The sequence below is a fragment of the Dendropsophus ebraccatus genome, chromosome 13 (assembly GCF_027789765.1).
Source record: "Dendropsophus ebraccatus isolate aDenEbr1 chromosome 13, aDenEbr1.pat, whole genome shotgun sequence".
NCBI lineage: Eukaryota > Metazoa > Chordata > Amphibia > Anura > Hylidae > Dendropsophus > Dendropsophus ebraccatus.
In genome coordinates this window covers 83,564,445-83,591,613 of record NC_091466.1, presented here as the reverse complement: position 1 = coordinate 83,591,613, position 27,169 = coordinate 83,564,445, and the positions used below count along the sequence as shown (strand labels likewise).

The 27,169-nt window shown below is 46.0% G+C and overlaps 2 protein-coding genes across 7 annotated transcripts in view; one reads left to right on the top strand and one right to left on the bottom strand.

The window, feature by feature from the left end:
• COQ6 (coenzyme Q6, monooxygenase) overlaps positions 1–13,966 on the top strand; it is a 76,220-nt gene extending 62,254 nt beyond the window's left edge. The window contains exons 10-12 of one of the 2 annotated variants that reach the window (XR_011359582.1): positions 427–593; positions 965–1,103; positions 13,629–13,966. Coding sequence is in view for 1 of the 2 variants with exons in the window: in XM_069950840.1 (XP_069806941.1) it covers positions 427–593; positions 13,629–13,658 (197 nt within the window). In the remaining variant the exon portion in view is untranslated. The remainder of the gene's footprint in view (positions 1–426; positions 594–964; positions 1,104–13,628) is intronic. The other variant, XM_069950840.1, reaches the window with a different exon arrangement.
• A 334-nt stretch (positions 13,967–14,300) lies between these two features.
• Positions 14,301–27,169, bottom strand: part of ENTPD5 (ectonucleoside triphosphate diphosphohydrolase 5 (inactive)) — a 102,860-nt gene continuing 89,991 nt past the window's right edge. For all 5 annotated transcript variants that reach the window (XM_069950850.1, XM_069950853.1, XM_069950849.1 and 2 more), the window contains 4 exons: positions 20,400–20,540; positions 15,098–15,154; positions 14,525–14,640; positions 14,301–14,451 (listed from right to left, as the gene is read on the bottom strand). In XM_069950850.1, coding sequence (XP_069806951.1) covers positions 14,371–14,451; positions 14,525–14,640; positions 15,098–15,154; positions 20,400–20,540 — 395 coding nt within the window. In that variant the 3' untranslated portion in view covers positions 14,301–14,370. The remainder of the gene's footprint in view (positions 14,452–14,524; positions 14,641–15,097; positions 15,155–20,399; positions 20,541–27,169) is intronic.

Here is a 27,169-nt window from a genome sequence, read left to right as displayed (position 1 = left end):
GTATAGGATATACTGTACATATAGGATAATTTCCTATATGTACAGTATAATCTATACACATATCTGTGCTTATTGCTTGCATGGCTGCATGAATGATACAAGGATTTGTTTGTAATTAAACCTTTCCACCTGGAAAATGTATTATTGATCCATATCAAGTATTCACGTATGCATATACCTCACCAGGAGTTGAAGGTTGTCACCTAAATGATTTTTATGGATGCTGTGTGTCCATACACTGGAGTCTGGTTTCTTATTGTGGTTTTGGTGTTTTGATGGGTTTAATCAATAGTTATATATGTTAAGGATTTGTACTGCAAACAAGCACCTAACTTGCTCGCCTGCGGCCAACAAATGGATTAGTGTTAAAGGACGCTTAGGCTTCATTTGGAATTCTTAATCTTTCATCTTCTCGTGTTTTTACAGGATCAACAAGTCACCTTCTGGAGTATGAGACTGAGCGTCAGAGGCAGAACCTGCCCCTAATGGCCGCCATTGACCTGCTGAAGAGATTGTACAACACAAAGCAGCCTCCCATTGTGCTGCTGCGGACTCTGGGCCTCCAGGCTACAAATGCTTTGCCTCCACTGAAGGTTTGTGCTCTCCTCCGCTGTGCTCAGGCTCTGGTTATTTATGTGTTCGGCCAGTCATAGCCTTTCTGTATTTTTCAATCCACTCCTGGTCTTGATTGCAAAATACTAAACATAATGAACATAGCCTTATTTCCCAAGGGGGGGGGGGGGAGGGGGCATACACCTAGCATTTTGTTTTACTGTGGTTGTGCTCCCACCTAGCCTGAATCCTACTTCACACCTGATGAGTATTCTCCTTGAATCTTATATTGGGTGAATTACAGTTGCATATGACTGAGAACATCTAGATGTGGAAATATCACAAGGCTCGTGCCACTTAATAGGGTAAAGGCAGAATTAATAAGAAGACGTCTTTGAATTTTCTTTTATAGCCAACCTGATGCCATCTATATATCAGCACAATGAGAGAGACATTGCATCTTTTGAGGTTGAGTAAAAATGAACGAGCAGAAGAGTGAGAAGTGCTTAGAGAGATAAATGCAGTTCTTATAGATCGGCCACAGATGTCAGGTTAGTGGTATAGTGTCTCCTGTGCACATGTGGACACTATTACATAGGATACGCCATATCTAAATTGTCTGGGATATAACCAGCATGTCGGATCTCTAAAGACGGGCATTGGTGCATCATGTTTCATTGATCACAATGCAGCACACGGGACGAATAGACATTGACAGGACTAGAACAGGTTAATCCCTCAGCAAGGTATCCAGCTCTGGAACAGGCGCTCCAATGTAGAACGAGACGATTTCTACATGAAATGCTATGGAAATAAATGGAATGCTTTTCTCTAAGGTTATTGTGGTGCACTATTGTTTTCAGTCTTCTATTAACGTAGGGATGTCCTGCCCCATCTGTCCCCCGTGTGCGTGTACTTACCTGTATACTTTGGTGTGTGACAGCAGAAATAAGTGCTTTATTTCTGAAGGAGTCTGCATCTCCCAACAAGCTGTACTTGCCTATTGGGGAGGGCCGCTGTCCTTTCCATGGACCCCTAATCTCAGCAACGTCATGGAGAGGGCGACATGTGGGCTTATAGTAGGGATTGTGAATAGAAAGATAAAACCTCTGGACTCTGGAGGTGACAGAGTCTCTAAAGCAGCATACATAAACTTTTTCCCGGTATCTGAGCAGATCCTTACACACAATGACAGGTGAATATGTAAAAAAAAAAAAGAAAAAAAAATATATATAATTTTATTCAAATTTAGTCTTCTTCAACATAGACTTTATTCGCTTGCAGTGATACATTCTTATGGCTGTGTACATCACATCACTGGAGCTGTCTAGCGTTCCTTTCCCTGCTGCGACATTACGGGAGGCAGGGACCTTTACTTGTGAATGATGTACTCAGCCAAAAGAATGTATCACTGCAAGTGAATAAAGTCTATGTTGAAGAAGACTAAGGGTGGTATTACACAGGCCGATGGGGGCCCGATAATACCTGTAAACGAACGCCTGCTAGATCGGCGCTCGTTTACTGGGGCTATTACACCACCCGATAATCGTTTAGCAAGGGCTACAAGGACATTGTTACCGATGTCCTTGCAGCCCTTGTTTAAACTACATACATTACCCATCCACGTTCCAGGGCTGCTCCTACGGTCCGCTTCTCTTCGGGTCCCGTGCGCTCTAGCTTCAGAGCGGCTTGTCAGCTGACAGGCCGCTCTGAAGCTAGAGCGCGCGGGACTCTGAGAGAAGCGGACCGCAGTAGCAGCTCTGAAGCGTGGATAGGTAATGTATATCGTCAGTCGCCAGGCCGCGCACCACTATTACACGTAGCGATCCGCAGTCGGTGCCCGACAATTATAGGTTCTAACCTATATCAACAATCAGCCGATGACAAGGATCATCGGCTGATCGTTGTATTTATTACACGGAGAGATAATTATCGTTCCGTGTAATAGTACCCTAAATGTGAGTGAGATATCTGTCTCCTATCTATCTTTTACATACTCACCTGTCTTTCTGTTATCCGAGCTGATCCTAACACACAATAAGTTTACGTATGCAATTCGATGAGTGGACAGCGGTGATCTCCTTGAGCACTATTGAGAACCTTTTATCAGGCTGCATAATACCAGTGACTTTGAATTTCTAAGGAGTCCTTAAGTACATGCACATGTTAATGTATTGCAGCAGATGCTACCGAAAATCAGCAGCAGTACCTCATGTAGTGTAAAGCGTGCAGGTTCAAAGTCTCCCTGTCGTTATAACTATTAAAATCTAAACCGAATGTGATATAAAGCAAGTTTGCTATTTACATTCATTGTTGTTTGATTGTTGTTTTTTTAGTTATCATGGAAAACACGGCACTTCCTGCTTTCTGACTCTTTGAGAGAGAAAAAAAGAAAGTCAGAAAAACAGGAAGTCCTGTATTACCCCAGCCATCTGAGCGCTCACACAGAAGGCAGTTATATGATTGATGGACACATTGAGCCGTGACTCTCTGTACTGGCCGGAATTCCTGTGTTTAGTCTGTTTTTTTCAACCAGCAAAAGTCAGGAAAAATGCCTTCAGAAGACTGGACCTGGATACAGTAAGTATAGCTGTTATATAGCTGCCTTCAGGAGACTGGACCTGGATACAGTAAGTATAGCTGTTATATAGCTGCCTTCAGGAGACTGGACCTGGATACAGTAAGTATATAGCTGTTATATAGCAGCCATCAGGAGACTGGACCTGGATACAGTAAGTATAGCTGTTATATAGCTGCCTTCAGAAGACTGGACCTGGATACAGTAAGTATAGCTGTTATATAGCTGCCTTCAGGAGACTGGACCTGGATACAGTAAGTATAGCTGTTATATAGCTGCCTTCAGAAGACTGGACCTGGATACAGTAAGTATATAGCTGTTATATAGCAGCCATCAGGAGACTGGACCTGGATACAGTAAGTATAGCTGGTATATAGCAGCCTTCAGAAGACTGGACCTGGATACAGTAAGTATAGCTGTTATATAGCAGCCTTCAGAAGACTGGACCTGGATACAGTAAGTATAGCTGTTATATAGCAGCCTTCAGGAGACTGGACCTGGATACAGTAAGTATAGCTGGTATATAGCAGCCTTCAGAAGACTGGACCTGGATACAGTAAGTATAGCTGTTATATAGCAGCCTTCAGGAGACTGGACCTGGATACAGTAAGTATAGCTGGTATATAGCAGCCTTCAGAAGACTGGACCTGGATACAGTAAGTATAGCTGTTATATAGCTGCCTTCAGAAGACTGGACCTGGATACAGTAAGTATAGCTGGTATATAGCAGCCTTCAGAAGACTGGACCTGGATACAGTAAGTATAGCTGTTATATAGCAGCCTTCAGGAGACTGGACCTGGATACAGTAAGTATAGCTGTTATATAGCTGCCTTCAGGAGACTGGACCTGGATACAGTAAGTATAGCTGTTATATAGCTGCCTTTAGAAGACTGGACCTGGATACAGTAAGTATAGCTGGTATATAGCAGCCTTCAGAAGACTGGACCTGGATACAGTAAGTATAGCTGTTATATAGCTGCCTTCAGGAGACTGGACCTGGATACAGTAAGTATAGCTGTTATATAGCAGCCTTCAGGAGACTGTACCTGGATACAGTAAGTATAGCTGTTATATAGCTGCTGTAGGGATCTTCCCGGGGGATGGTGTGTTTGGACACAGTTCAGTCAGCAAAACTTGGACTTATAAAAAACAGCTTGGTGTTTATTTGTATCATAAACAGTCCATAACAGAAAATAGCGATACCGTGCTTTTCAGAACAAACAAAACAAAAGGTCCTGCCCGTCCGGGCACTTACTAACAACCGGTCACCTATCTGGCACTTGGTAAGCAGAGTCACTGAGTAAGCCCCCCAGCAGCGACAGTATCCTTTGCTCGCAGCAAACCCAGCCTGCAGGCTGTTCACTCCTGACTGAGAGCAATCCCTTTCAGACTGACTAGAGCTTTTGCCTTCTCAGGCTGATTGGGATCAGAGCTCACCTGATCCCAAAACCCACACTGGATCGAGGGGGAGGGAATGGCAGGTCCCACTACCAACCTACCCACCATTCCAGTAAATCCGGCCCGGAAAATTTAAAGAACAACTCAGCAGCATATCACTGCTGAGTGACAGGTCTCTTCCAGATTTACCATCTCCCCATAAGCAGTAGTCTGGGTGAGATGTACCTCCCCTCGAGCACTTTTCCTGTGACATGTCCACATATCCCCCCCCTCTTTTTCAGACCGGAGGGCTGAGCATTCTGTCCCCACAGACAGTGTACCCTTGATAGGGCGTCAGCATTTGCCTGTAATTTCCCTGGCCGGTGTTCCACTGTAAAATTAAAGTTTTGGAGGGATAGAAACCATCTAGTCACCCTCGCATTTTTCTCCTTGTTCAGCTTCATCCATGTTAGGGGGGCATGGTCTGTAACTAACTTGAATTTTCTACCCAGCAAGTAGTACCTTAGGGACTCTAGGGCCCATTTCACTGCCAGACACTCTCGCTCAACAATGGCGTAGTTTTTTTCGGCCGGGGATAGCTTTCTACTCAAGTACATCACCGGGTGTTCCTCGCCGTTCACGACCTGCGAGAGGACGGCACCTAACCCTGTATTAGAGGCATCTGTCTGGACCAGAAATTCTTGCCTAAAGTCAGGGGTAACTAGCACAGGCTGTTGGCACAGGGCAGACTTAAGGCTTTGAAAAGCCTTCTCGGCCTCTGGAGTCCATGTCACCATTGCGGACTTCGCACCCTTTGTCAGGTCAGTTAGCGGGGCTGCAACTGTGGCAAAGTTTGGCACAAACCTACGGTAATAGCCCGTAATACCCAGGAAAGCTCTGACCTGTTTCTTTGTGAGGGGTTTGGGCCAATTCTGTATTGCCTCAATTTTATTTAGTTGTGGTTTCACTAACCCCCTCCCAATAATGTATCCCAGGTATTTGGCCTCCTCTAAGGCTAGTGCACACTTCTCTGCATTGATGGTTAACCCCGCACCACTTATGGCCTCTAACACCGCCTGGACCTTACAGAGGTGACTTTCCCAATCAGGGCTAAAAATGACCACATCATCGAGGTAGGCAGCAGAGTAATCCCGATGTGGTCGCAGGATCAAGTCCATCAACCTCTGAAAAGTGGCAGGGGCTCCATGTAACCCGAATGGCATCACTACGTATTGGAAGAGCCCATCAGGGGTGGAGAATGCAGTCTTCTCTCTAGCCTCAGGAGTGAGGGGGATCTGCCAGTAGCCCTTTGTGAGATCGAGGGTGGTTATGTACCTGGCACTACCCATTCTCTCAATCAACTCATCCACCCTGGGCATGGGGTACGCATCGAACTTGGAGATCTCATTTAACTTTCTAAAGTCATTACAGAACCTCCAAGTTCCATTGGGCTTTGGGATTAACACAATCGGGCTGGACCACTCGCTCTGGGACACCTCAATGACTCCTAGATCAAGCATACGTTTTACCTCGGCTGACACCGCCTCCCTCCGTGCTTCTGGTATCCTATAGGGCTTAAGGTTTACTCTGCTTCTAGGCTCAGTTTCAATGTGATGGTGAATGAGATGCGTACGCCCTGGGAGGTCAGAAAACTTGTCTTTATTTTTCTGCAAAAACTCTTTAGTCTCCTGCTTCTGTGACACTGATAGAGTATCACCAATCTTGACCGGAGGGATTGGTTGTGACAAATGATTAACAAAGTTTGTCGCCACCAAGGATTCCCTGTCTTTCCAGGGTTTGATCAAGTTGATGTGATAAACTTGAAAAGGCTTCCTTCTACCTGGTTGGTGTACCTTGTAGTTGACCTCACTGATCTTCTCTACAATTTCATAGGGACCCTGCCACTTTGCTAAGAATTTACTTTCTACAGTGGGAACAAGAATGAGTACCCGGTCACCTGGGCTAAATGTCCTGATTCTTGCAGAACGATTGTAAATTCTGCTTTGGCTCTCTTGCGCCTTCTGGAGGTGTTCCCTTACTAGGGGCATTACAGTGGCTATACGGTCCTGCATTTGTGCTACATGCTCTATAACACTCTTGTATGGGGTGGACTCACTTTCCCATGTCTCTTTCGCTATATCCAACAAACCCCTAGGGTGACGACCATAGACCAACTCGAAGGGAGAGAACCCTGTGGATGCTTGGGGCACTTCCCTAATAGCAAACATCAGGTAAGGTAGTAAGTGATCCCAATCCCGACCATCTTTTTCCACTACTTTCTTTAACATATGTTTTAGGGTTTTATTAAACCTCTCCACTAATCCATCTGTCTGGGGATGATATACAGAGGTACGAAGGTGTGAGATTTTAAACAGTTTGCATACATCCTGCATCACCTTTGACATAAACGGAGTACCTTGGTCGGTCAAGATTTCTTTGGGGATCCCCACCCTGGAAAACATATAAAACAACTCACGGGCAATTGTCTTAGATGCAGTGTTTCTTAGGGGTACAGCCTCAGGATAGCGGGTTGCGTAGTCTAAGACCACCAAAATGTACTGGTGTCCCCTTGCCGACTTTACAATGGGACCCACCAAGTCCATTGCAATGCGGTCAAAAGGTACCTCTATGATGGGGAGCGAAACCAAAGGACTGCGGAAATGCGACACTGGGGCGCTAAGCTGACATGTGGGGCACGACTCGCAGTAATTTTTTATGTCAGCATAAATCGCAGGCCAAAAAAACCTCTGGAGGACTCTCTCCTGTGTTTTATCTGTCCCCAAGTGGCCCCCAAGGACATGATTATGGGCCATGTCGAGTACCTGACGCCGGTACGACTTAGGCACCAGAAGCTGTTCCACAACCTCATCATTAATCTTAGTGACTCTATAGAAGAGATCATTAGTCACAGAAAAATGTGGAAATTTTTTCTCAGCTTCTGGTTCCTGAGGTCCCATTCATAACAGTGACCTGCTCTCTAGCATTTTTGAGAGTGGGGTCCTGTAATTGTGCAGTACCAAAATTATCCCTAGACACCTCTAAGTCTGGAACATTCTGCTCAGTGGGAGGAGACTCTTCCTCACCAGCCAGGACCTGCAAAGGAAAAGCATCATATTCCTCCTGTACATTTTTATCATTTACCGTGGGTAATGCAATAGACTTAGGGGTCTCCTCACTCCTTTCAGGGGATTGTTGTTTTCCCCATAGAGCCCAGAACAATGGAAAATCACGCCCCAATATCACATTATGCATAAGGTTTTTAACCACACCCACTTCATATTGTACAGCGCCTAGTTCAGTCCCGACATTAGCCAGTACTATAGGGTAAACCTTTGTATCACCATGTATGCACACAACGCTCATATGTCTTGCTGGCACAAAGTCCCCAGTCACCAGGCTGGCATGCACCAGGGTGACAAGGCTTCCTGAGTCCAGCAACGCCTTAACAGGGAAGTCATTGACAGTAATGTTGCAGACTTGTGGTTCAGTCTCTAGTCCAGGAACTGCAACACATGACGGCTCCGCAAATAGCGACTGACGCCGGCTAGCGTCACACTCCATGGGCTCAGTGGTAAGAGGGCAATGGGCAGACACATGTCCCGTCTCATGGCATCTCCAGCACTGGATAGGGCCTGGTCTCCTTGGCAGGGAGTCCTTTTTAGGGCCACTTAGCCACCGGGGACCATCACCAGTCTTTTGCCCCTGAGACACCTCCTGAGCGCTTTTCCCTCTATCAGCACCCCTCCACACTCCCCCAATAGATGGAAGTCTCTTACCAGATGATGGCACAGATCTGGCACTCCGGGGAGGTGACGGTGCTGCAGGAACATCACGGAGGTAGTCCTCGGTCGCCTGGAACCTCTCCACAAGGCTGACGAGTTCGTCGGCACTCCTAGGGTCGCCTTGTCCCACCCAGCGTTGTAGATCAGCAGGAAGGGCACGGAGGTAGCGATCCATCACGACCCTCTCTAGGATCTGGGCAGGAGTAGAGGTGTCTGGCTCCAACCACTTTCTTGCCAAATGGATCAGGTCGTACATCTGGGACCTCGCTGATTTGTCGAGACGGTAGCTCCAGTTGCGGACCCTCCGGGCACGGACAGCAGCAGTAACTCCTAGTCGGGCAAGTATCTCCGCTCTTAGCCGAGGATAGTCTTTGACCTCTTGCTCACTGAGGTCATAATAGGCCTTTTGAGGTTCGCCTGTTAAATAGGGCGCAATCACTTCTGCCCACTCAGTGGAGGGTAACTTCTCTCGCTCAGCCACCCGCTCAAAGACAGTTAAGTAGGCCTCAATATCATCATCAGCAGTCATCTTTTGCAGCGCTCGCTGCACGGCTCTTTTCACAGACAAGGTCTCTGGTGCGGCTGCGGCCACCAGCTGGGGATTAGCACCTGCAGACGCCTCCTGCTTTGCGATTAGGTGCTCAATAAGTTTCTGTTGTTGAGCCATCGCTTGCTGATGTGCAGCCATTGTCTGTTCATGGCGCAGGTTAGCGGCTGCCTGATCCTGTTTAGCGGCTGCCTGAGCCTGTTGTTGTGCGGCCAATGCCTGTTGTTGTGCGGCCAATGCCTGTTGTTGTTGCAAACTCACTTGCATTAACTGCTTCATCATCTCCTCCATGTTGCTTGGCTGCTTTTGGAGTGAAGCCGCAGCCTTCACCCAGGACATACGCAGCTGTAGCCAAGTTGATGCACACCGTTGCCCCTAGCAACCGTTTTGCCCGCTCCGCAGCACCAATTGTAGGGATCTTCCCGGGGGATGGTGTGTTTGGACACAGTTCAGTCAGCAAAACTTGGACTTATAAAAAACAGCTTGGTGTTTATTTGTATCATAAACAGTCCATAACAGAAAATAGCGATACCGTGCTTTTCAGAACAAACAAAACAAAAGGTCCTGCCCGTCCGGGCACTTACTAACAACCGGTCACCTATCTGGCACTTGGTAAGCAGAGTCACTGAGTAAGCCCCCCAGCAGCGACAGTATCCTTTGCTCGCAGCAAACCCAGCCTGCAGGCTGTTCACTCCTGACTGAGAGCAATCCCTTTCAGACTGACTAGAGCTTTTGCCTTCTCAGGCTGATTGGGATCAGAGCTCACCTGATCCCAAAACCCACACTGGATCGAGGGGGAGGGAATGGCAGGTCCCACTACCAACCTACCCACCATTCCAGTAAATCTGGCCCGGAAAATTTAAAGAACAACTCAGCAGCATATCACTGCTGAGTGACAGGTCTCTTCCAGATTTACCATCTCCCCATAAGCAGTAGTCTGGGTGAGATGTACCTCCCCTCGAGCACTTTTCCTGTGACATGTCCACACTGCCTTCAGGAGACTGGACCTGGATACAGTAAGTATAGCTGTTATATAGCTGCCTTCAGGAGACTGTACCTGGATACAGTAAGTATAGCTGTTATATAGCTGCCTTCAGGAGACTGGACCTGGATACAGTAAGTATAGCTGGTATATAGCAGCCTTCAGAAGACTGGACCTGGATACAGTAAGTATAGCTGTTATATAGCAGCCTTCAGGAGACTGGACCTGGATACAGTAAGTATAGCTGTTATATAGCTGCCTTCAGGAGACTGGACCTGGATACAGTAAGTATAGCTGGTATATACCAGCCTTCAGAAGACTGGACCTGGATACAGTAAGTATAGCTGTTATATAGCAGCCTTCAGGAGACTGGACCTGGATACAGTAAGTATAGCTGGTATATAGCTGCCTTCAGGAGACTGGAGCTGGATACAGTAAGTATAGCTGTTATATAGCTGCCTTCAGGAGACTGGACCTGGATACAGTAAGTATAGCTGGTATATAGCTGCCATCAGGAGACTGGACCTGGATACAGTAAGTATAGCTGTTATGTAGCAGGAGACTGGACCTGGATACAGTAAGTATAGCTGTTATATAGCAGCCTTCAGGAGACTGGACCTGTATACAGTAAGTATAGCTGTTATATAGCTGCCTTCAGGAGACTGGACCTGGATACAGTAAGTATAGCTGTTATATAGCTGCCTTCAGGAGACTGGACCTGGATACAGTAAGTATAGCTGTTATATAGCTGCCTTCAGGAGACTGGACCTGGATACAGTAAGTATAGCTGTTATATAGCAGCCTTCAGGAGACTGGACCTGGATACAGTAAGTATAGCTGTTATATAGCTGCCTTCAGGAGACTGGACCTGGATACAGTAAGTATAGCTGTTATATAGCTGCCTTTAGAAGACTGGACCTGGATACAGTAAGTATAGCTGTTATATAGCAGCCTTCAGGAGACTGGACCTGGATACAGTAAGTATAGCTGTTGTATAGCAGCCTTCGGAAGACTGGACCTGGATACAGTAAGTATAGCTGGTATATAGCAGCCTTCAGAAGACTGGACCTGGATACAGTAAGTATAGCTGTTATATAGCAGCCTTCAAGAGACTGGACCTGGATACAGTAAGTATAGCTGGTATATAGCAGCCTTCAGAAGACTGGACCTGGATACAGTAAGTATAGCTGTTATATAGCTGCCTTCAGGAGACTGGACCTGGATACAGTAAGTATAGCTGTTATATAGCAGCCTTCAGGAGACTGGACCTGGATACAGTAAGTATAGCTGTTATATAGCAGCCTTCAGAAGAGTGGACCTGGATACAGTAAGTATAGCTGGTATATAGCAGCCTTCAGAAGACTGGACCTGGATACAGTAAGTATAGCTGTTATATAGCAGCCTTCAGAAGACTGGACCTGGATACAGTAAGTATAGCTGTTATATAGCAGCCTTCAGGAGACTTGACCTGGATACAGTAAGTATAGCTGTTATATAGCAACCTTCAGGAGACTGGACCTGGATACAGTAAGTATAACTGTTATATAGCTGCCTTCAGGAGACTGGACCTGGATACAGTAAGTATAGCTGTTATATAGCAGCCTTCAGGAGACTGGACCTGGATACAGTAAGTATAGCTGTTATATAGCAGCCTTCAGGAGACTGGACCTGGATACAGTAAGTATAGCTGTTATATAGCAGCCTTCAGAAGACTGGACCTGGATACAGTAAGTATAGCTGTTATATAGCAGCCTTCAGGAGACTTGACCTGGATACAGTAAGTATAGCTGTTATATAGCAACCTTCAGAAGACTGGACCTGGATACAGTAAGTATAGGTGTTATATGGCGGCCTTCAGGAGACTGGACCTGGATTCCTGGTAAGTATAGCTGTTATATAGCAGCCTTCAGGAGACTGGACCTGGATACAGTAAGTATAGCTGTTATATAGCAAACTTGCTTTATTTCACACCTACTGTTGATTTAGATTTTGAAAGTTAAAGGGTTATCCAGCATTAGAAAAACATAGTTCCTTCCTTCCAGAGACATGACTCTTGTCTCCAGACAAAACAAACTGGAAGAAAGTGGCCATATTTTTTCAACTCTGGATAACTCCTTTAAGTGGCATATTATTGCTCTTGACCAGGTTTTCTGTTTTGGATGCAGTCCAGCTTAGGCTGAGCAGGTGGTATAAATTGTATAAATCTGTAATTTTACAGAGCAGAACATCCCTCATTTTGACAGGTGTTCTGCACCTCTCTGCTCTGTTTGATCCATAGATAGTTAAAGGGATTATCCAGGATTAGAAAAACACAACTGCTTTCTTTAAGTAAATGGAGCAAAGTAGTCACACAGCCTGAGGGCAAGGATGGTGCTGTTTTTGGAAGAAAGCAATTACATTTTCCTGTTTGGTAATTAAGTCTGCGCTTCAGTCTCTAGGTTAGTCCCATTGCTGCAGCCACTCTGAGACTCCTGAGGTTAGTGGTGGTGTGGGTATATGGGCACATGATTGCTGCAGCCATTTATTCTATAATGTGGGAGGATGGGAGCAGCAGGAGGTCAGACTGCAGTAGCTGCATTATTGCATAAGACGCACTTGCAACCACTGCAATTCACAATGAATGAATATGCAGAAAACCTTAATGGAAGTTTTTCCATTTAAAGTGCAACTATAAAATATTTTGACCTTTCAGTGTTAGTTTAGGTCATGATAAGAATTTTTCCAATATACATTAATAACCTAAAATGAACAGTTTTTTAAATACATAAGGCTGATTAAGCCCTTACAGCCCTCTCTGGCTGTGACTTATTTCTGCATTCCTGCTGGACACGCCCCCTCCCTGCTGTGACAGGAGGATCAGATAACAGCCCTGACACAGAGAGACATAAACAAACCCTCCTCCCCCCTCCTAGCAGCACGCTCTCCCCCCTCCTCTCACAGAGGTGACTAAGCAGAGCTGAGGGTGTTGTGTGTGAGGAGCAGCGCAGGGGAAGAGCTGGAGCTGACATTATCCTAATGTGTAATGAGAGCAGATGACTGTATCTAATCCTACTGTGTGTGATACCATCGGCTGGGGCTCTGAATCTAATCTTACATTGTGATACTGTATGCTGGGGCTGTATCTAATCCCACTTGTGTGATACATCTGCTAAGGTGCTGGTCAGTGAATGGAGGGATGCAGCCAGGGAGATGAGGGATAGGCCACGCCCACATTCTCTCAGCCAGAGATTAGGGATAGGCCACGCCCACTTTGTCTCAGCCAGGGACATTAGGGATAGGCCACGCCCACTTTGTCTCAGCCAGAGAGATGAGGGATAGGCCATGCCCACTTTGTCTCAGCCAGAGAGATGAGGGATAGGCCACGCCCACTTTGTCTCAGCCAGGGAGATGAGGGATAGGCCACGCCCACTTTGTCTCAGCCAGGGAGATTAGGGATAGGCCACGCCCACTTTGTCTCAGCCAGAGAGATGAGGGATAGGCCACGCCCACTTTGTCTCAGCCAGGCAGATGAGGGATAGGCCACGCCCACTTTGTCTCAGCCAGGGAGATGAGGGATAGGCCACGCCCACATTCAGCCAGAAGAAAAATTAATTTATTCCTCTGAGCCAAACAACTGGGGATATCTCAGCGAGCGCACACGCTATCAACGCAGTTTATGGCTCTTTTTAAAGGGTAACACGTGGGCTTTTTATTTGAGTAATTTCATTTTTTGGCTACTGAAATTATAGTTGCGCTTTAACTTAATGAGGCAGATATCTCTGTGCTCTTCCTACAGGCCGCAGCTCTAACACATCTTCTGTCATTTACAGGAACAGATCATGGAGTTTGCAAGCAAATGACTTTTCCTTGTGCCTCTGACCTGGACATCTCTGAGCTCTGACCTGGACATCTCTGAGCTCTGACCTGGACATCTCTGAGCTCTGACCTGGACATCTCTGAGCTCTGACCTGGACATCTCTGAGCTCTGACCTGGACATCTCTGAGCTCTGACCTGGACATCTCTGAGCTCTGACCTGGACATCTCTGAGCTCTGACCTGGACATCTCTGAGCTCTGACCTGGACATCTCTGAGCTCTGACCTGGAGTCGTGTAACTTATTTTTTTTTCTTAAATGCTTGTTGTAAACAAATAAAGTGAAATATTTCCACATTGACAAGAAGTGTCTTCTACAGAAAGGCATGGTGGGAGGAGGTGCCGAGGCCCCATGGTTTCATACAAATAAGGGAGGCTGGCTGCACCTAAATAGTGGCACCCTCTGTAGGATGGATTTGGGGCATTTTTCCCCTTACACTTTCTTTACAGATCTGTCTGCAAGTGACCCCACACAGGTGCTCCTTGTAGTGTGTGTCCTATAGACTGAGTATACGCTGGGCTTTTCACCCCACCCCCCAAAAAACCCTCTTTCCTGCCTCTTAATACATGTAAGCGATATTATAAAAAGCCAACACAATTAAAACAAAAAGATAGATAAAACACAGATGTGCGTCTGGCGGTACGATTAGAGTTATAATTTCTGCATCTTTTCCATTATCCACTGTTTTGGTGATGTCCTTAATTTACCAGCGCCTGCAGCTCAAGGAAGATGGCGCCCAGAGCCCAGCCTGTCTCCACGTCCCGAATCTTTTTGGCTAACTAGAAAACAAAACCTCATTGGTTATGGAGCTAACTGAATGAGGGGAGGAGAAGCTTCCAGGGTGCCTGGTACCTGCAGCGTTGTGTCTTCATCAAAGCCGAATCCTTCTCTCAGCAGAGCAGTGATATAGGAGAGATCCATGCACAAGAAAGGGCTCTGCGAGCTGAAGCGATCCATGTGATCACACACTGTGGGCAACAACACATCAATTTATAGGAGGCGCACCCTAAAGACAACACCAAGGGGGAGATTTATCAAAGGGTGTACATTTTAGACTGGTGTAAACTGAGCACAGCAACCAATGAAAGCTCAGCATTTTGGTGAAAGGGAAGAGGAGCTGTAATTGGTTGCTGTGGGGAGTTTACACCAGTCTAAAATGTACACCCTTTGATAAATCTGCCCCCAAGTGTTCTACATGTCGTCACATAGTGTTCACTAGGGCCAAGAATTCATCTTCTCGAATGACCCGAGATCCCCCCTATAAGTCATGCTTATACGCACCGCCCTGCATGAAGAATCACTATGGATCTATAAATCTGTGAATAACCCATAGAGATGCGAGTTCTGCTCATCTTCAGGGGAAAACAGGATACATCCCCAACATGATTAGAGGAATAGACAGCAAAGACCATGGTGAATAATTACCTTCCTGGGCCTTCAGAGCAAAGTCCTTGACCGCCAGCTCGCCACCATCCTCCGATTCTAAATAGAAGAATCAAATGACTATCCAGCAAAACTTTTTTTACACATTTCTTTTATAGTTGTATAATTTTGTAATGTACCTTTTTATAAATTCCCCAGCATCTGAGAACTACCTTGCAACCTCCTAAGTATGAGTGAATGTACCATCAGGCCTGGGCTGAAGCACTGGAGGCAGGCTGACCCACCCCCAGTGGGACGAACCCCCCACCCCTCGATGACACGGCTACATTAGAATGAATGGAGCTTCATCATAGAGGGGCAGGGGTTTCCTCTGGGGGTGGGTCAGCCTGCCTCCAGTGCTTCAGCCCAGGCCTGATGGTACATTCACATTAACTTGGAATGTAAGAGGGTTGGGTGATAGGGTCAAGAGAGTGGCAGTGTTTGACTTGGTAAGGAGTTGCTCCCCAGGGATAGTGTGTCTCTTGGAGACCCATTTGGAGAGCCAAAGGCTTAGTTGTATTGAGCGGCCTTGGTGGACCTATAAATATCACTCCTATCACCCGCTTTTCTTTCACAGTAGTACCAACTGGCAAGAACAAAGTTCGAAAAATTGACACAGAAGGTAGATTTATTTTTCTATATGGTAAACTAGATGGTAGTACTGGTATAATGGCGTTTCTTTACAATCCTCCATTCTCAACATGGATTTTTTTTTTTTTTTTTAAATAAAGACATAAAGTAATGAGTGAGAATGGAGAGGGTCCAATTGGACAAAGTAGAGGTCCATTTACACAGAAAGATTATCTGCCAAAGATTTGAAGCCACAGCCAGGAATGGATTTGAAAAGAGGAGAAATCTCAGGCTTTCCTATATGACATGATCTCTGTTTATAGTCTGTTTCTGGCTTTGGCTTCAAATCTTTGGCAGATAATCTTTTTTTGTAAATGGACCCTAGGGAATTCTTCTAAATGGGACTTTGCTAGTGACATAATAGTATGGGACACAGCAAAGGCTTTTTAAAGTGGTATTAATATATTGCTGGGCTCATAAATATATATATATATATATATATATATATATATATATATATATATAAGGAACAAGAAGATTAGAGATTTAGAGGACTGATATATTAGTCACCCTGATAACACAAGTAAGCTAAATTGGGAGTTTGCAAAAGGGAAGCTTAATAAAGCTGGGAATAGGTTTTTTTTTATGGGTGGAAGAATGTATAGAGATTCAGGTACCCCTAACCAGATGCTTATGTCTATAGTCAGGATAGTAGATCAATTTTGGCAATTTAAGGTAAAGGAAGGTACAATAAGCACTAATTCCAAAGTCATTCAGCAAGCATTCTCTGAGTTTTTTTTCAGGATTATATACATTAGAAGTGAGTTACCCTCGGGAGGAGATGGAGTTACTTCTTGATCAGATATCATTTGCTAAGCTCTCAAGTGATGAGAGGGAAGCGTTGGATGCACCTATAGATATTGCAGATTTGAGGGAGGCCCTTAGATCATTCCGTGGAGACTCTGCTCCAGGTCCGGACGTTTTTCCTTTTGAACTTTACAGAAGATTTGGTGATGTCCTGCTCTCTCCATTGCTTAGGACCTTGCAGCACTCTCTGGAGACAGGGGTTTTGCCTAACTCCATGAGGGAAGCACTGATTATTTTGATTTGGTTTGCAATGAATTGCCATTTACTTCAATGGAACTAATTGCAAACCACACCTGAACTGGAGACAAGAGGGGGGCAAAAGTGGCCATGTTTTTGTACCGCTGGATAACCCCTTTAAGAAGGGGTAAGAACCTGCCCCTGGTAGAGTGCCATAGACCTATATCTTTGTTAAACACTGATATTAAAGGAGAACTCCAGGTAGAGATTTAAAAAAAATGAAACTTCTGCAGAAGCATATAGCATTACTTACCTACCCCACTTTTGAAACTACCAAGAATCCATTTGCTTTGGGGGGTTTTGTTCTGTGTTTTCTGGTTGTACTTTCTGGTTGAGCAGTTGTACACGGTACTACAGGTTCCAGAATGCATTGCTTTCATCACAGTCCTCTACCCTGCCCACTCCCTGCCCAAATCTGTTGCAGAACATCTAGGGCGGCTGTGTTCAATAAAAATGAATGAAACTGCAATGTGTGAATTATTTGCAGTACTTTACCATTTCACTGTTACCCCACCCACACAGCGCTGTAACACCACACAGCACGCTGTATTCTCTACCTGTAACACCACACAGCACGCTGTATTCTCTATCTGTAACACCACACAGCACGCTGTATTCTCTACCTGTAACACCACACAGCACGCTGTATTCTCTACCTGTAACACCACACAGCACTGTATTCTCTACCTGTAACACCACACAGCATGCTGTATTCTCAACCTGTAACACCACACAGCACTGTATTCTCTACCTGTAACACCACACAGCACTGTATTCTCTACCTGTAACACCACACAGCACTGTATTCTCTACCTGTAACACCACACAGCACGCTGTATTCTCTACCTGTAACACCACAAAGCACGCTGTATTCTCTGCCTGTAACACCACACAGCACTGTATTCTCTACCTGTAACACCACACAGCACGCTGTATTCTCTACCTGTAACACCACACAGCGCTGTATTCTCTACCTGTAACACCACACAGCACGCTGTATTCTCTACCTGTAACACCACACAGCACTGTATTCTCTACCTGTAACACCACACAGCACACTGTATTCTCTACCTGTAACACCACACAGCACTGTATTCTCTACCTGTAACACCACACAGCACTGTATTCTCTACCTGTAACACCACACAGCACGCTGTATTCTCTACCTGTAACACCACACAGCACGCTGTATTCTCTACCTGTAACACCACACAGCACACTGTATTCTCTACCTGTAACACCACACAGCACGCTGTATTCTCTACCTGTAACACCACACAGCACGCTGTATTCTCTACCTGTAACACCACACAGCACGCTGTATTCTCTACCTGTAACACCACACAGCACACTGTATTCTCTACCTGTAACACCACACAGCACGCTGTATTCTCTACCTGTAACACCACACAGAACACTGTATTCTCTACCTGTAACACCACACAGCACGCTGTATTCTCTACCTGTAACACCACACAGCACGCTGTATTCTCTACCTGTAACACCACATAGCACTGTATTCTCTACCTGTAACACCACACAGCACGCTGTATTCTCTACCTGTAACACCACACAGCACGCTGTATTCTTTACCTGTAACACCACACAGCACGCTGTATTCTCTACCTGTAACACCACACAGTGCTGTATTCTCTACCTGTAACACCACATAGCACTGTATTCTCTACCTGTAACACCACACAGCACTGTATTCTCTACCTGTAACACCACACAGCACACTGTATTCTCTACCTGTAACACCACACAGCACGCTGTATTCTCTACCTGTAACACCACATAGCACGCTGTATTCTCTACGTGTAACACTATTAGCAAGAGCTCTACTATGGTTTAATTGGAACTTGAGGGAAGTCTATAAGGTTGTAGTGCTACCTAGGATATGTGCAGCTGGGATTACCAGATTGGCTGATGTCCTACAGGAAGATGGGATTAAAGATTGGGTGGAACTAAAGAAATACAATTTGCCAGAAAGTGCTTGGTGGGAGTATATAAGATTAGGGCATTCTTTTAGACAGGAGTCAATACGTATACATCCAATAAAACCGGTTGGGATTCTTAAATCATTAATTGAAGAGCATATTGTGAGGGGAGACTTCAGTAGTATACAAGAACCTAATGGACTGTGTTGCTGCCCCCTCTAGATCCATTCAGGTTGGGGAGGAGGAGTTGGGCCCTATTGGGGAAAAGAAATGGTGTAGGATTTTTCAGAATGTCAAAAGTGTCTAGAAGCTTCAATCCCCGATTATAACAGACTAATATTTTACATCAGATTTACGACACCTCAAAATGTTTATTTAGGATAAATAGAAGAGAAAAGGTGCGCCTATGATAACGCTGACTTTATCCATATGTTTTGGCTTTGTCTTTGTCTTAAAGAATACTGGTGGGAGATATTTGATGGTATTTCGGAAAGTCTGGAAAATAAAATAACCCCATCCCCCAGATAGCTATTCTAGGGGACGACACTCTTACTGGGTTGAGTGCTAAGAATAAGGGAGTACTTGTCTGACACTCTTTCTAGGCCAGGAAATGGCTCTCCTCCATCTATCTCTGATAAAATTAAATGAGAATTATTATCAGGCAAAGCGGGAAGAGGGTTAGTGTATTACTTAGAGGAAGATTTTCTTAATTTTTTGGCTTTCAGGCAGGTGACACACCTGCAGGGAGGGGGGGATGGGCGGGTATAGGGGAAATTATACTTTATTAGAATTGCAGTTTTATTCAATAAACTTCTGTCAGGCAATATTTTCTATGTAAATTAAATCTATACATTTTTTTTAATGTTTTGAGTATGTAAAAATTATACAAAGTAAATCATTATCATAAAAAAAGCTTCAAAATAAAAAAATAAAAAAATGCCAGCAGCCCAAAACATAGTAGAAAACGGATAAGTCATAACAGAAGAATAGGTGCCCCCCACATCTAGGTGGCACCTATAAAACCTCCCTGCAAACACACAGACTCTGGGGGGAATTAATCAAGGCTTGCCTACCCGTACGCCAGTCTTAAAGCCCCACCCCCATGCAACCAACCAGATTTACAAACCTCCCCACCTTGCTTGTCCATCAGGCGACCAGGGCAAGCATAGAGGAAAAGTCGCAAACAGTGTGGTAGATAATATTGTGGTCTAGAGGAAGCGCCCCTGCTTAGTGGTCCCCCTATGGATGGCCTGTGGCTTTTTGGAGATGCCAAATCTGGCTACAGAAATGTGAAGGTGATAATGTGCTTTTAATATACACGATATCATACAGATTATATGTGTATAATTGCTCATTATTGTTCAGTATCACAATAAGAAATGGATATGGGATATGCATATACCTGTGCTGAATATGAGATATAGAATATTTATACACCTGTGGTGAACTGATATACACTTTACTTTGAAACTCTTGAGAACTTTGATTTGCATGTGTTTATATAGTTGATAGTCCCGAAGAGATGGTCACACGGAGATGCTTAGTATCATTCCTTTTACCTATAGATGGTAAGCTCTTGTGATCAGGGATGTTTCTCTAATGTCCTCTGTCCCTACCCGCTCCTTGCGTGGTGTACAGCGCTGTGGCATATGTTGGTGCAGTATCAGTTATGATAATAGTTTTTGTCTTACCAATCAGGCTAGTGTCCACCGCCCGGTCATAGTAGTAAGAGAAGGCATAAAAACGGATTTCTCGCATTTCTTCAACCTGGTGAAACTTTCCCCGTAAGAAGAGCTGAACCTCTGAATAGCAGCCCTCAAACCCTGCACGGCCTGGAGAGCAGAGGACAAAGTAAGAGACAACATCAACAAGTCATCAGAAGCATGGGGAACCCCACTATCTCAGCCTTACCTGATAAGATAGAAGAGGAATTTACTTTCAACAGAAAACCTACGCAAACATTTTCAACTTTTCTACACAACTCTAACCTGCACGAAAAATAGAATTAGTTTCTAGGAATCCACCATGACGACACTACAGAAGCACTAAAAAGTTTAATAGGCCCCTCCCCACGCAGGGCAAGAGAAAAGGAGGGTTTATCTGTGCTCTAATGGAGGATTCCTAGAAACTCAATTACCAGTAAGAACTAATTCTATTTTCCATAATCATTCTCCATGACAGCACCACAGAAGAAGTACCAAATTACTACTTAGGGCCTGACCACAACTTGGAGAACCCTCACTGACAGGATATTCAAATGATAATGTTTGGTAAAAGTATTCACAGAGGACCAGGTAGCAGTGCATATCTGCTTGATGGTAGTATTGGCCCTTCAGCCATAGGCATTACACAGAGCCATGCACAGCAGCCCATCGCTGCACACAACATGTTGTAAGAGCACGATCAGCCGACATTGTGCATGTTGTTTGATCGTGGCCTTTCAACATGTGCTGTTTATGGGCCAGAATGGTCTGTAATCTGCCATATAATGCAGATAATTGTTTAGTTTAATAGGGCCATTCGTTTGAGAGGAGGGAAGAGACCCTGGATAGAGTAACATTCATATATGGCTTACCTGATCCAATATGCTTAAAGTATACTTGGGAATCCTCTCCCTCTTTTCATGAAATTGAACAAAAAGGTTCTGATTCTTTCTTCAACTCTCAGACGCTTCAAGATACTTGAGAACGAATCTTCCAATACTGTGAATGGAATTCTTCCCTGGAATTAGAAGGGTTCTGGCAAAAGGATGTCCGGTTAACATCCTGAGACCTATGAAACTAAGACACTCTCTATGGAAAGAAATTTATACCCAACCTGAGGACAATGCTGCCTTCAAAAACTTTAAGATAAGGCTCTTTATAGAAAAACTCATGTATCTCTCCTACTCACCCAGCAGAAACATCATCTTCCAGAACAATCTCCTGATCTCTATTTCCGCCATAGGTTCAGACTTTTGCAAAGATGGCATTGGTTGTCTGCTTTCTATTATTCTGAAAGGTTTTAATAACCAAAGAAGACAAGCTTCTAGCTTTCAAGATGGACTCTTTAGTAACCATGTGTGGACATGTCACGGGAAAAGTGCTCGAGGGGGTGTACATCTCACCCAGGTAATACGGAGTGTGAGATGGTGAGTCCAGGAGGCATCTGTGCTCAGCAGTGTTATGCTGCTGAGCTATTATTTATTATTGCCGGGCCTGGACTTACATGGAATGGCAGGTAGGTTTTGGTAGTGGGACTTGCCATTCCCTCCCCCCGATCCAGGTCAGGTTTTGGGGTCAGGTGTCTCTGGCCCTAATCAGCCTGACAGAGAAAAGCCCTGCAGAGGATCCTTGGTTGGCTCTCAGACAGGAGTGATCAGCCTGCATGGTGTGTTCGCTGGGAGCTGGGGCTTATGCACACCCTGCAATATTACCTGCCAAGTGAAGTGCCAGAGAGGTAACCTGCTGTATTAGTAAGCGCCCAGACGGGCAGGACTTTTTGTTTTGCTTATTCTCACTGCACGGTGTTGCTGTATTTATGTTGCTGGACGGTTTATGCTACAAATAAACACCCAAAGCTGTTTTATGAGCCCAAGTTTGCTGCCTGAACTGTGTCCAAACACACCATCCCCCGGGAAGATCCCTACAATTGGTGCTGCGGAGCGGGCAAAACGGTTGCTAGGGGCAACGGTGTGCATCAACTTGGCTACAGCTGCGTATGTCCTGGGTGACGGCTGCTGCTTCACTCCAAAAACAGCCAAGCAACATGGAGGAGATGATGAAGCAGTTAATGCAAGTGAGTCTGCAACATCAACAAGCTCTGACAGACGCTAACCTGCACCATGAACAGGCATTGGCCGCACACCAGCAGGCTAATAGGCAGCAACAACAGGCTCTGACAGACGCTAACCTGCGCCATGAACAGACAATGGCTGCACAACAGAGACTTATTGAGCACCTGATAGCGAAGCAAGAGGCGTCTGCAGGTGCTAATCCCCAGCTGGTGGCCGCAGCCGCTCCAGAGACTTTGTCTGTGAGAAGAGCTGTGCAGCGAGCGCTGCACAAGATGGCGGCTGATGACAATATTGAGGCCTACTTAACTGTCTTTGAGCGGGTGGCTGAGCGAGAGAAGCTACCCTCCACTGAGTGGGCAGAAGTGATTGCGCCTTATTTAACAGGCGAACCTCAAAAGGCCTACTATGACCTCAGTGAGCAAGAGGTCAAAGACTATCCTCGGCTAAGAGCAGAGATACTCGCCCGACTAGGAGTTACTGCTGCTGTCCGTGCCCGGAGGGTCCGCAACTGGAGCTACAGTCTGGACAAGTCAGCGAGGTCCCAGATGTACGACCTGATCCATTTGGCAAGAAAGTGGTTGGAGCCAGACACCTCTACTCCTGCCCAGATCCTAGAGAGGGTCGTGATGGATCGCTACCTCCGTGCCCTTCCTGCTGATCTACAACGCTGGGTGGGACAAGGCGACCCTAGAAGTGCCGACGAACTCGTCAGCCTTGTGGAGAGGTTCCAGGCGACCGAGGACTACCTCCGTGATGTTCCTGCAGCACCGTCACCTCCCCGGAGTGCCAGATCTGTGCCATCATCTGGTAAGAGACTTCCATCTATTGGGGGAGTGTGGAGGGGTGCTGATAGAGGGAAGAGCGCTCAGGGGCAAAAGACTGGTGATGGTCCCCGGTGGCTAAGTGGCCCTAAAAAGGACTCCCTGCCAAGGAGACCAGGCCCTATCCAGTGCTGGAGATGCCATGAGACGGGACATGTGTCTGCCCATTGCCCTCTTACCACTGAGCCCATGGAGTGTGACGCTAGCCGGCGTCAGTCGCTATTTGCGGAACCGTCTTTTGTTGCGGTCACTGGACTAGAGACTGAACCGCAAATCTGCCACATTACTGTCAATAACTTCCCTGTTAAGGCGTTGCTGGACTCAGGAAGCCTTGTCACCTTGGTGCATGCCAGCCTGGTGGCCGGGGACTTTGTGCCAAAAAGACATATGAGTGTGGTGTGCATACATGGCGATACAAAGGTTTACCCTATAGTACTGGCTAATGTCGGGACTGAACTAGGCGCTGTACAATATGAAGTGGGTGTGGTTAAAAATCTTATGCATAATGTGATATTGGGGCGTGATTTTCTATTGTTCTGGGCTCTATGGGGAAAACAACAATCCCCTGAAAGGAGTGAGGAGACCCCTAAGTCTATTGCATTACCCACGGTAAATGATAAAAATGTACAGGAGGAATATGATGCTTTTCCTTTGCAGGTCCTGGCTGGTGAGGAAGAGGCTCCTCCCACTGCGCAAAATGTTCCAGACTTAGAGGTGACTAGGGATAATTTTGGTACTGCACAATTACAGGACCCCACTCTCAGAAATGCGAGAGAGCAGGTCGCTGTTATGAATGGGACCTCAGGAACCAGAAGCTGAGAAAAAATTTCCACATTTCTCTATGACTAATGATCTCTTATATAGAGTCACTAGGATTAATGATGAGGTGGTGGAACAGCTTCTGGTGCCTAAGTCGTACCGGCGTCAGGTACTCGACATGGCCCATAATCATGTCCTTGGGGGACACTTGGGGACAGATAAAACACAGGAGAGAGTCCTCCAGAGGTTTTATTGGCCTGCGATTTATGCTGACATAAAAAAATACTGTGAGTCGTGCCCCACATGTCAGCTTAGCGCTCCAGTGTCGCATTTTCGCAGTCCTTTGGTTCCACTCCCCATCATAGAGGTACCTTTTGACCGGATCGCAATGGACTTGGTGGGTCCCATTGTAAAGTCGGCAAGGGGACACCAGTACATTCTAGTTGTGTTGGACTACGCGACCCGCTATCCTGAGGCTGTACCCCTAAGAAACACTGCCTCTAAAACAATTGCACGGGAATTGTTTTATATGTTTTCCAGGGTGGGGATCCCCAAAGAAATCTTGACCGACCAAGGTACCCCGTTTATGTCAAAGGTAATGAAAGAGCTATGCAAACTGTTTAAAATCTCCCACCTACGTACCTCTGTATATCACCCACAGACAGACGGGTTAGTGGAGAGGTTTAATAAAACCCTGAAACATATGTTAAAAAAAGTGGTGGAAAAGGATGGTCGTGATTGGGATCACTTACTACCTTACCTGATGTTTGCTATTAGGGAAGTGCCCCAAGCGTCCACAGGGTTCTCTCCCTTCGAATTAGTCTATGGTCGTCACCCTAGGGGTTTGTTGGATATAGCGAAAGAGACATGGGAAAGTGAGTCCACCCCATACAAGAGTGTTATAGAGCATGTAGCACAAATGCAGGACCGTATAGCCACTGTCATGCCCCTAGTAAGGGAACACCTCCAGAGGGCGCAAGAGGGCCAAAGCAGAATTTACAATCGTTCTGCAAGAATCAGGACATTTAGCCCAGGTGACCGGGTCCTCATACTTGTTCCCACGGTAGAAAGCAAATTCTTAGCCAAGTGGCAGGGTCCCTATGAAATTGTAGAGAAGGTCAGTGAGGTCAACTACAAGGTACACCAACCAGGTAGAAGGAAGCCTTTCCAAGTTTATCACATAAACCTGATCAAGCCCTGGAAAGACAGGGAATCCTTGGTGGCGACAAAGCCTGTTGGTCATCTGTCACCACCAATCCCTCCGGTCAGGATTGGTGACACTCTATCAGTGTCCCAGAAGCAGGAAGCTAAGGAGTTCCTGCAGAGAAATAAAGGCAAGTTTTCTGACCTACCAGGGCGTACGCATCTCATTAGTCATCATATTGAAACTGAGCCTAGAAGCAGAGTAAACCTGAAGCCCTACAGGATACCAGAAGCACGGAGGGAGGCGGTATCATCCGAGGTAAAACGTATGCTTGACCTAGGAGTCATTGAGGTGTCCCAGAGCGAGTGGTCCATCCCGATTGTGTTAATCCCAAAGCCCAATGGAACTTGGAGGTTCTGTAATGACTTTAGAAAGTTAAATGAGATCTCCAAGTTCGATGCCTACCCCATGCCCAGGGTAGATGAGTTGATAGAAGGGATGGGTAATGCCAGGTACATAACTACCCTTGATCTCACTAAGGGCTACTGGCAGATCCCACTCACTCCTAAGGCTAGAGAGAAGACTGCATTCTCCACCCCTGATGGGCTCTTCCAATACGTAGTGATGCCATTCGGGTTACATGGAGCCCCTGCCACTTTTCAGAGGTTGATGGACTTGATTCTGCGACCACATCGGGATTACTCCGCTGCCTACCTCGATGATGTGGTCATTTTTAGCCCGGATTGGGAAAGTCACCTCTGTAAGGTCCAGGCGGTGTTAGATGCCATAAGTGATGCGGGGTTAACCATCAATGCAGAGAAGTGTGCACTAGCCTTAGAGGAGGCCAAATACTTGGGCTACGTTATTGGGAGGGGGTTAGTGAAACCACAACTAAATAAAATCGAGGCAATACAGAATTGGCCTCAACCCCTCATAAAGAAACAGGTCAGAGCTTTCCTGGGTATTACGGGCTATTACCGGAGGTTTGTGCCGAATTTTGCTTCAGTTGCAGCCCCACTAACTGACCTGACAAAGGGTGCAAAGTCCGCAATGGTGACATGGACTCCAGAGGCCGAGAAGGCTTTTCAAAGCCTTAAGTCTGCCCTGTGCCAACAGCCTGTGCTAGTTACCCCTGACTTTAGGCGAGAGTTTTTGGTACAGACAGACGCCTCTAACACAGGGTTAGGTGCCGTCCTCTCACAGGTCGTGAATGGCGAGGAGCACCCGGTGATGTATTTGAGTAGGAAGCTATCCCCGGCCGAGAAAAACTACGCCATTGTGGAGCGAGAGTGTCTGGCAGTGAAGTGGGCCCTAGAGTCCCTGAGGTACTACTTGCTAGGCAGGAAATTCAGGTTAGTGACAGACCATGCCCCCCTAACATGGATGAAGCTAAACAAGGAGAAAAACGCAAGGGTGACTAGATGGTTTTTGTCCCTACAAAACTTTAATTTTACTGTGGAACACCGGCCAGGAAAGTTACAGGCAAATGCGGACGCCCTATCAAGGGTACACTGCCTGTGGGGACAATACGCTCAGCCCTCCGGTCTGAAAAAGAGGGGGGGGATATGTGGACATGTCACGGGAAAAGTGCTCGAGGGGAGGTACATCTCACCCAGGTTAATACGGAGTGTGAGATGGTAAGTCCAGGAGGGATCTGTGCTCAGCAGTGTTATGCTGCTGAGCTATTATTTATTATTGCCGGGCCTGGACTTACATGGAATGGCAGATAGGTTTTGGTAGTGGGATTTGCCATTCCCTCCCCCCGATCCAGGTCAGGTTTTGGGGTCAGGTGTCTCTGGCCCTAATCAGCCTGACAGAGAAAAGCCCTGCAGAGGATCCTTGGTTTGCTCTCAGACAGGAGTGAACAGCCTGCATGGTGTGTTCGCTGGGAGCTGGGGCTTATGCACACCCTGCAATATTACCTGCCAAGTGAAGTGCCAGAGAGGTAACCTGCTGTATTAG